Source organism: Arabidopsis lyrata (assembly GCF_000004255.2).
Source record: "Arabidopsis lyrata subsp. lyrata unplaced genomic scaffold ARALYscaffold_6, whole genome shotgun sequence".
Taxonomy (NCBI): domain Eukaryota; kingdom Viridiplantae; phylum Streptophyta; class Magnoliopsida; order Brassicales; family Brassicaceae; genus Arabidopsis; species Arabidopsis lyrata.
Window position 1 is genome coordinate 9,338,019 of NW_003302550.1, and position 10,620 is coordinate 9,348,638.

A 10,620-nucleotide genomic window follows, 5' to 3' on the forward strand; every position below is an offset into this window, starting at 1 on the left:
CACTGCTCGTTTATTTATTTAGATGCTAGCATCAAGATCACTTATTAAGCATATGAATGCATCATTAGATTGAATAATAAAAAGTAGGATTAGATGATCGCACCTCAATATAGCTCAACTACTTAATTAATCCTATACTCATTAACAAAAAAAAACTTCTGAATCTATATACTCTCTCACGTACTGGGTTTGAAACGTTTAGCATCTGGGTTTTACAACGTCAGGGCTCATCTCTGGGCCTGTACTACGATCTTTATACTCCAACAAAACAATCTTTATTTGTTTTTCTTTTTCTCAACAAAACAATCTTTATTTGGTTATCATGAATTCCAGAGTTTGTTTTTAATTACACTTTCTTCATTGACTCCGAAGATAAATAATTTTTTTAAACAACTATACAATATTTTATTACAATTTAAGAAACGATATTTTTAATGGTATTTATGTAATATACCAAAATATGATTCTTCTTTTTTTGCCAAAAGCTATATTTTGTACGTTATTTCAATATTTTTGTTAATATTATTCTTTTTGTTTATATTTTTAATAGGATTGTTCTAAAATTATCCTTGACACAGAAACAGTTTTCTCTATTTATATATATTGGATAACTAAAAGATTTCTGAGCTTAGGTTAGGTTCGTACATCTTCTCAGATGAGAGACCATAACATTTATATGGTCTGATCCTCTCCCAAGCTGTCACTCGAACCGGTGCCCAGCCTTAAAAGCTTTTACCAATTTTGGCTTTTAATATTTAAAGAGATTTTTCCAAATTTTTTAAACAAAACCAAATATATCTTACTCAAAATAAATTAATTTCCTTGCCATTGACCATTGATAGTTTGGTAGAATTGTAGAATGGTAGAGAAGTTGTAAATGAAAAAAAAAAACTCGGCAGAATGATTAAGCGACAAAAGCTTGATTGAACTACAAAACCCGCATAAAGAAGCTTTTACATTCATAATTGACATTTTTCTTGCGGAACAATGGATACAAATTCTATGGAAAATAGCAAAAATTATTCATCCTCGTCATGTTTATCTTTCTCATTTTATTCCTCTTCGTCATGGTCGTCCTCGGGTTGAACCAACTTCAACCTGAGTCGACCATCTTCGCGGCTTGCTCGAAGAAACTCTCTCCTCGGAATCCTAACTTCTTCCAACACAAGCCTCCCTTCTTTTCTATACGTCTTGAAGCTCATCCTAGTCATCGCCGGAGGATACTCTTTCCGTTCCTTCCGTCGTGGTTCCCACTCCTCATCGTTGCTTCCGTTATCTTTACCCTTCACTTCAATAATCTCTTCATCATGATCTTCTCCGTTACCGTTGACTTTAACGTTGACTTTTTCATCTTCCAAGTCGTAATAACTCTCTGACCCTAGACCTTCCGTACACAGTTGGAGACTGCTGTTCTCCGCTGAGGTTTTCTCGTAAGAAGAATGGGCTGATTCTCTAAAATGAAGCTCACCGAATATCTCTGTAAACGGTGGCGGCGTTTCGTCGTGGTGGGTGGTGACGTGGAGGCCTTTGCTTGGGTTCCAAGGTGAGGAAGAGGAGAGAGTATCAAGAAACGACTTTGGAGAGTTGTCTTGTCTTGGGTTATCGAATATTCGGTGAAAGCTTCCATAGGCTGCCATTGTTATGGAGAAAGAAGAGACTAAGAATTTGCTCTCTTCTTTGTTGGTTTGAGGTTGGGAGAAAGAGAGATAGAGAGAGGACACGAGATGAGCATGAAGGAGAAGATGGTATTGTCAAATATATATTCTTTAGGGGGAAAATTTACTCGAATAATAAAATGATGAATATTTTTTTTGTTATATTCAAATGGAATTATTGGTTTAACATTTATTATGTTTGGTGTCTCTTTTCAATTTAAATTTTGACGATGGTGATGAATGATGAAAATTTTCTAGATGATTCTGTGACTTCGATAATTACAATACTATTGGTTGTAGCCTACCAACAAAAGCAACTTCAGAGTGAAGGAATTCATAGTTTAAGTTTGCATGCACTACATTAGTCAGGTATCTTGATTTTTATGTATATTATATTGAATTCTTTTCTGGGGTCAACAACATCTACAATTTAAATCCCTAGAATTTGATATAATGTTAATCAATTTAGCTAGTGAGGTGAGACATTTTGGTATTATAATATACAAAAAAAATGGCCAAATTAATGTGAATACATTATTACAATTCATATTGCATGACAGACAATATTAAATGCATTGATAGCATCACATGTCTATGTCCTTGATAATATTCACTCAGTTATTTTATAAGTGATGTTTTAAATTTCTAATTTTATTCGTAAATAAATGATTGTTGGTGTCGGATCCCGCACCAGAGGTTCGGGACCAACCAAAGATTGCCACGTATTTGGGTTAACGGCCCATAAAGGATAAAGCCCGTTAGACCCGCTAGTCAAAAGAACATTCGAAGTGGATATCACCATAAGGAGAATCCGAAGTGACTGCACCTCGACACAATTCCGGAGACGAAGTCACGGTTAAGCTGGTTCAGGTCATTTGGGCCAAAAGGCGAGGCCCATGAAGATCAGAATCAACTCAAATTCAAACGTTAAGCATTAAAAGCAAAGATCAAAACGGACACATTTAAGAGAGAATAATTGTACTTAATTAGCCACTTAAATGTCGTTTTTCTGTTTATAAATATAAAGGCCAATGGCCATGTATAGGGGATCTCTCTAGAGGAAGAAATACTACAGCAATTTTTAACAATTCATAAGCTTTTTGCATATTTATTTTTGTCCATCAAGAGTAATCTTTCCTACTTAATAAAAATACTTGAGTGTGTGAATCCGACTTCCACATTTTGGCGCCGTCTGTGGGGACAGAGGATTCTTGAGTGGTCAGATTTTTTCCTTACTACATTTCCGAGATAAGCAGCAATGCCCGGAGGAGACGCCGTTGAATCATCATTGGCCGAGACTCTCAAAGCTATGCAGCAAACCATGTCGGACATATCATAAAAGTTCTCGGATGTGGAAAAGGCCGTCGACACATTACAAACATCCCAGGTATCTCTTAGTCAAAACGTCAGTACTATACAAACTCGTGTTCGTTCTTTAAGTGCAGGAAACCCTGTGGGTATCCGAAGAAGGATACTCAACTCGCCAAGTTCCGCTGCGCGAAATGAAACCAGCGGACAAACAACTCCTGGTGCTACTAATAATATAGTTCAGCCATTGGAAGAAGAGACACAGCTTGAAGATGAAGCTCAACTTGCAGATCAATACGAGCAGGAAAACCTCGACCAGTTCGAGACTATGAGGAAGGTTAGCCAAGAACTAAAAGAAATGAAATCAAAATTCCATCAGGCTACAAGTTCGGAGCCGGATATCAATCGAGTCATTGAAGATGCTAGGCGAACACCTTTCGTTCCGCGAATCGCAAGTTTAAGAATCAAAGATTCTCGGAAGCTCAAGTTGGACCCTTACAGCGGATTAGAGGATCCAAAGAGCTATCTCGCAGCTTTCCTGATAGCTGCCGGAAGAGTCGAATTGGATGAAGCTGATGAGGATGCAGGGTACTGCAAGCTCTTTTCGGAAAATCTATGTGGCCAAGCTCTAATGTGGTTCACCCAATTAGAGCCGGGTTCGATCAGCAATTTCGACGAACTATCAGCTGTGTTCTTAAAACAATATTCCATCCTTATGGACAAAAGTGTTTCGGATGCCGATCTTTGGAACCTGTCACAAGGTTCAAATGAGTCACTTCGAGTTTTCATCACCAAATTCAAAGGAGTGCTGTCAAAACTCCCAAGAATCTCGCAGCAGTCAGCCTTATCTGCCTTACAAAAAGGACTGCGACATGATTCAAGGTTTAAAGAAGATTTAATACTTCATAAACCAGACACAATTCAGGATGCACTCTTCCGTGCAAACAACTGGATGGAAGTAGAGGACGAAAAAGAAAATTTCGCCAAAAGAAATAAGCTAGAAAAGCCGGCAATTACCGTCCCTACCAAGAAGTTCGAGCCTAGGGAAAGCAAAGGACCAAGGAAGTTTGGGTCGCAACCCTTTAACGGTGCCATCGGAAAGCAATTCCAAGGGAAAGGAAGGTCAAACACTTGGGTCCGTGATGAAAGTTTGTATTGCGACATTCATAAAGTAACTGGACATTTAACCAAGGATTGTAGTGTCCTTAAAAGGCACCTCGCGGAACTTTGGGCTAGTTGAGATCTTTCCAAATTCGATATAAAAGATTTTGTGAAGGAATACCACGGAGCAAAAGAAAATTCCAAAGATCAAGAGTCCAAAAGACCAAGGTTAGCCAACGAGGAAGAACCAAGGAGTTCGAAGGATAAGATCAATGTTATTCTAGGAGGTTCCAAATTTTGTCGAGATTCGATAAGTTCAATCAAAAAACATAGGCAAAATGTTTTACTCAAAGCAAGTTTGAGTGAAGAAGTCGATTTTCAAGGTGCATCAATATCATTTGACGAAGAAGAAACGCGGCACCTCGAGAGACCTCATGATGATGCATTAGTCATTACCCTAGACGTTGCCAACTTCGAAGTATCAAGGATTCTTATCGATACGGGTAGTTCGGTCGATCTAATCTTTTTAAGTACCTTGGAAAGGATGGGAATTAGTCGGGAAGACATTATAGGGCCTCCATCTCCGTTAGTGGCATTCACAAGTAAATCAGCCATGTCCCTTGGAACAATCAAACTACCAGTCCTTGCTAAACGGGTGTCAAAGATCGTGGATTTCGTTGTCTTCGATAAGCCCGCGGCTTACAACATCATCCTCGGGACTCCCTGGATTTATCAAATGAAAGCAGTCCCCTCTACGTATCATCAATGTATCAAATTTCCAACATCAAGAGGAGTGGAAACAATTCGGGGAGATCAAGAAGCTTCACGGACGTGTTATCTAGCTAGCCACCGTATGAAGATTTAATAGCAATTAACGAAGCCCGCAAAAGAGGGACTAAGAACAAAATTTCCTAGCGGGCAGAAAAAAGATGATGTAGTAATCGAAGTGGTGTTGGAAGAAGATAAACCGGACCGGAAAATTCGAATTGGGGCAACTTTGACTGGCCAAATAAAAGAAGCTTTGATCAAACTTTTGAGAAAAAACATAACATCATTCACATGGTCAGCAGCAGATATGCCCGGCATAGATCCAAGCATAATTTGTCATGAACTAAACGTGGATCCAAGCTTCAAGCCGGTAAAACAAAAAAGAAGAAAGCTCGGAGCGGAGCGAGCAAGAATAGTAAATGATGAAGTGGACAAACTCTTAAAAATAGGATCCATAAGGGAAGTGCAATACCCAGAATGGGTAGCAAACACTGTCGTTGTCAAAAAGAAGAATGGAAAAGATAGGGTTTGCATCGACTTCACAGACCTCAATAAAGCATGTCCCAAGGACAGTTTTCCGCTCCCGCATATAGATCGACTTGTAGAATCCACCGCTGGCAATGAGCTGTTAACTTTCATGGATGCTTTTTCGGGTTATAACCAAATAATGATGAACCCCGAAGACCAAGAGAAAACGTCATTTATCACGGATAGAGGTATCTATTGTTACAAAGTGATGCCTTTTGGTTTAAAAAATGCAGGAGCAACTTATCAACGTTTGGTAAACAAAATGTTCCACAAACATCTCGGGAAGACAATGGAAGTCTACATAGATGACATGTTGGTTAAATCATTAAAGAAGGAGGATCACGTTAAGCATCTAGAGGAATGTTTCAATATTCTCAATAAGTATCAAATGAAGCTGAACCCGGCAAAGTGCATATTCGGAGTCCCATCCGGAGAATTTCTTGGCTATATAGTGACAGAAAGAGGGATTGAAGCCAATCTAAACCAAATCAACGCCTTTATAAACATGCCATCTCCAAGAAACTTCAAGGAAGTACAACGGTTGACTGGGCGGATTACGGCTTTGAATCGTTTTATCTCGAGATCAACAGATAAGTCGCTACCTTTCTACCAAATTCTAAAAGGAAACAAAGGATTCCTTTGGGATGAGAAGTGTGAAGAAGCTTTTGGGCAGCTTAAGACATACTTAACTACTCCACCTATATTATCCAAGCCAGAAGTGGATGAAAAGCTTTATTTGTACGTGTCGGTTTCAAACCATGCAATTAGCGGAGTCCTGATCCGGGAAGACCGCGGGGAGCAAAAGCCGATTTACTATATAAGTAAGTCAATGACGGATCCGGAAACCAGATATACAATGATGGAAAAACTCGCACTCGCGGTGGTGACCTCGGCTCGGAAGCTGCGCCCATATTTTCAATCCCATAGTCCGAGTCAGTCCGGACGTTTGGCGAAATGGGCGATGGAATTGAGCGAGTACGACATAGAATTCAAAAGCCGGATCAGTATGAAAGCTCAGGTTTTAGCAGATTTCCTAACCGAGCTACCAATACCTGGAACGATAGAACAATCGGAGAACCAAACTTGGAAATTACATGTAGATGGGTCTTCATCAAAGCAAGGATCCGGAGTAGGAATCAAGTTGGAATCTCCAACATCGGAAATTCTAGAACAATCATTCTGATTATTATTTAATGCTTCCAACAATGAGGCAGAATACGAAGCCCTAATTGTCGGACTTCGATTGGTACTAGGAGTTGGAGCTAAGGAAATAGTCGCTTATTGCGATTCGCAATTAGTAGTTAACCAGTTTAATGGAGACTACGAGGCCAAGGACTCAAGAATGGAAGCATACCTCGAAGTGGTGAAGGATCTATCTAAAAATTTCTCGAAATTCGAATTAATTCGCATACCTCGGGGAGAGAATACGACTGCGGACGCACTTGCCGCGTTGGTGTCAACATCAGATCCTGAATTGAAAAGAGTCATTCCAGTGGAATGCATTTCGGAGCGAAGCATTCAAGACAACAAGGAAACCCTCGTCGTTACAAGATCTCGAGCAGCGGCACGTGACTGTGGCTAACCAGAGGTCAAACCGCCACCCAACAAACAGAGGAAATCAAAAGGATCAAACACGTCTAACAAGGAACCCGTCGTCTTAGCAAAAGATGCGATTCCAAAAACAGTACTAGAGACCGAGCCATTAATCGAGGAGGATATTCTTGAACCAAACGAGCATCCCGAACCAGAGCCACGAGTATTTCACAAGGTCGACCAAATTCCGGCTAGAGACTAGGGGGCTGACTGGAGGAAGCCAATAAAGCGCTACATCATGACAGGCGAGCTCCCAAAGAATAAGTGGCAGGCCAGAAAAATGAAAATCGTTAACGCGAATTTTTGTCTATCAAAGGATGCATTATATAGACGAGGTGTCAGTGACCCTAACCTATTATGCATTTTTGGGCCCGAAGTCGAAATCGTCATGAGCGAAGTAAATGAAGGATTATGTGGGAGTCATTCATCAGGAAGAGCTATGGCTTTTAAAGTTAAAAGAATGGGATACTATTGGCCCACTATGATCACGGACTGTGTTAAATTTGCCCAAAGATGTAAGCGCTGCCAACTCCATGCACCATTGATCCATCAACCTTCGGAGTTATTTTCTTCTATCTCCGCCCCGTACCCGTTTATGAGGTGGTCAATGGACATCATTGGACCATTGCACATATCAACTCGAGGTGTACAATACCTTTTGGTCTTGACGGACTACTTTTCGAAATGGATTGAAGCTGAGGCATATGTTGGCATCAAAGATTCGGCGGTGAAGACTTTCATTTGGAAGAATATTATATGTTGACATGGAGTTCCGTACGAAATAGTCACTGATAACAGGCCACAATTCATTTCACAAGAGTTTGATGCTCTTTGTGCGGACTGGGGAATCAAAGTCAGTTATTCTACTCCACGATATCCGCAAGGAAACGGTCAAGCTGAAGCCACGAACAAGACGATATTGAGCAATCTCAAGAAACGCTTAAATCATCTAAAGGGAGGATGGTATGAAGAACTCCAACCCGTCTTATGGGCCTATAGTAAAACCCCTAGGCGACCTACCGGAGAAACTCCATTCTCTTTGGTTTATGGCATGGAGGCAGTAGTACCAGCTGAACTCAACGTGCCCGGACTTCGCCGAACAGAAGCACCATTAAATGAGGAAGAAAATTCAGCAATGCTTAATGATTCACTAGATACCATAAATGAAAGGCGTGATCAAGCTTTGATTCGGATCCAGAATTACCAGCAGGCAGCAACCCGATATTACAACTCTAAAGTCAAAAGTAGGCCGTTCTTCGTGGGAGATTATGTGTTAAGGCGCGTTTTTGACAATAAAAAAGAAGAAGGCGCCGGTAAACTCGGTATTAATTGGGAAGGACCTTACATTGTTACCGAAGTGGTTCGAAACGATGTTTATAGGCTGAAAGACTTAGAAGACATGCCAGTCAAGCGACCCTTGAATGTGATCAACCTAAAGAAATTTTATGTTTAAAGTTACACGCATTTTATATGTACATGAACTACGGTGTGGCTTGATCCCGAAATGGGTACGTAGGCATCTCGGAAACGAGTTCAGCTATTAATAAAAAATTTTGTTTAATTTCTGTATTAAACGGAAAGGTTCGACTTTGCGAACAAGTGAAGCAAATAAAGGTTCGGCTATGCGAACATACAAGAGATTGGAAATAGAGCGTTTATTCAAACAAAAAAGATGGAATGTCCCTCATCGTACACTTCGGGTTATGGAGATCTTGTTGACAAGCAGAACACTTCAACTCCTTGACCAGCAAGGTCGAGGAGTGGCATCATGCAGTCCGGAATTCGAGCGAAGTCAGAGATTCCAAGCTCGATCCATTCTCCAGGGTGAGATTCAAGGACGTGAAGATCTCTTGATACCGTAGTAAGCTTGCGTTGCATCCGGTTAATCCTCTTTCGGAGTCTCCTCTTTTCCAACGTAAGCTTCCGATGTTGAAACGCAAGTGCCTCTATGAATGCCATCGCTGTTCCTTGGTCTCTGATTGGGAGATCCCTGATCAAAGCACATGGAGCTCGGATTTGGGATCTGGAGAAGCCGCGAGGTGGAAGAGGCCACCTATTTGGCTCATTTGGAGCATCTTCGTTTATCATTCCAATCCTGGAGAAGTCGGGCATAGATTCTGAACATCGAAGGTTGAACTCCATACCTGCTAAAACGAAAAAGAGTGGTGAGGAGAAAAGAGAAGTTGAGACTATAATTTATAGGAATGTCATATTCCTAAGTAAGCTGCGGATTCTATCCTAGGAATGGAGTGATTCGCGGAGAGATTTATGCCCTTAAGCCGATCCTGCATTAAAAAAAAACGCATCTCCAAGAATATTTGAAGAGTAAGGAAAATTGCAAATGTTTCCATAAATAAAAAGGGGCCGAAGCCCATTACGAGTTCAAAGTAAGCGAAGAAGTTAGAGAACATTTATGGAAGAGGCTCAGGAACAGACTCCTTCATCGCCGGTTTAGTTTTCGAAGTGAACGCCTTGTTTTTGGCATCCACTTCGGGGCGATCCCGAACGCGTTTCTGACTGGTATTGGCCTCCTCCTCGTCTTCTTCCTCGCTATCAGATGGAACGGTATGGACCGGGGCGTTCACGGGACCCGGAACTCCTTTAGCTCGGAGATACATCCGGAGCATCTTCGGGATCTCAGCGACAGAATCAAAGTTCCGCCATTCCCATTGAAAGGGGTCGCTTTCCAAAGCCCGTATCTTCCTCTCCACCCGAGCGATGCGAGCCTCGAGTGTTTTGCCTTTTGAGACCTAGCCGCTGTCTCTCTTCACACAAGCGACGGTGTTTGTCGGCGACCTAGCATAAAGATGAATGAATAAGATGAAACAAAAAGTTTTTAATCAAAGACGACAGATATTAACCTTGTCAATAAATTCGCAAGCCTCTTTCTTCTCCTTTGAAGGAAAGTGAAAGACGGCGTGAGGGAAAAGAACGCCGGCCGGTTCAAAGCCGTCGCCGGACAAGAAGAGTGGGCTGCCGGGATCAATGGGGGCTATGTTTTTGTTTTCCATTAATGTGGTGTTATGAAGTTTCTTGAGGAAAGATCAAAGGCAAACAAACTCTTATTTATAATAGGGTTAGAGTTTGTCTTGGGAATGGAAATTCAATAATGGTGGCGTGCCCTAATGGTTTAAACCATTTTTGGAAATCGAGAAAAGGCAGTTATTGCATTAAAGACGAGCCGTTTTTCCTACTTTCAAGAAATAAGAAGGAAAAGAGCAACCGTCGCATTAATTACAAAAGTTTCTAAGGCCCAAGCCCAACAAATTTACCGAGTTGACTAAACCCGAAGTAGGGAACTCGCGTTAAGCCGAGCTCAGTTCTCGCATTCTAAAGAGAAAGGTCTGATCAGCCTAAAAATCTCGAAAGCTTAACCACAAGGCCACTAAAGGTTAAAAGTGGACTTTGCAAACCCACACGTAATTTTAACCGAACCCTCTTGGGATCATAACCTAGAAAGGTTTAAAGGCCTCCTCAGGCAAATATCTTGTTTTAAAAAAAAGGAATGATAAAGCCTTCTTAGGCAAAAACAATTTTGAAATTAATTCTTAAAATGGGACAATCCCCAGTTTAAAGTGGACACAGCCACTACGGATTGACAGCTACCTCGGACTCCGGCTCAGCAGTCGAAGTTTCATTCGCCTCCTTGACTGGTGCTTGGTTAGAT

At 41.0% G+C, this 10,620-nt stretch overlaps 1 protein-coding gene across 1 annotated transcript; it reads right to left on the bottom strand.

Moving 5' to 3' along the window:
* Positions 1 to 878: 878 nt before the first annotated feature.
* Positions 879 to 1,892, bottom strand: LOC9310135 (protein FANTASTIC FOUR 4). The gene has a single exon (XM_021020148.1). It carries the CDS (start codon positions 1,635 to 1,637, stop codon positions 1,053 to 1,055), a length of 585 nt encoding a protein of 194 aa, XP_020875807.1. The 5' UTR covers positions 1,638 to 1,892; the 3' UTR covers positions 879 to 1,052.
* Between the last annotated feature and the right edge of the window lie 8,728 nt (positions 1,893 to 10,620).

Excerpts from the sequence above, each read along its gene's own strand:
- LOC9310135 (XM_021020148.1), bottom strand. The coding sequence starts at position 1,637 with ATGGCAGCCTATGGAAGCTTTCACCGAATATTCGATAACCCAAGACAA.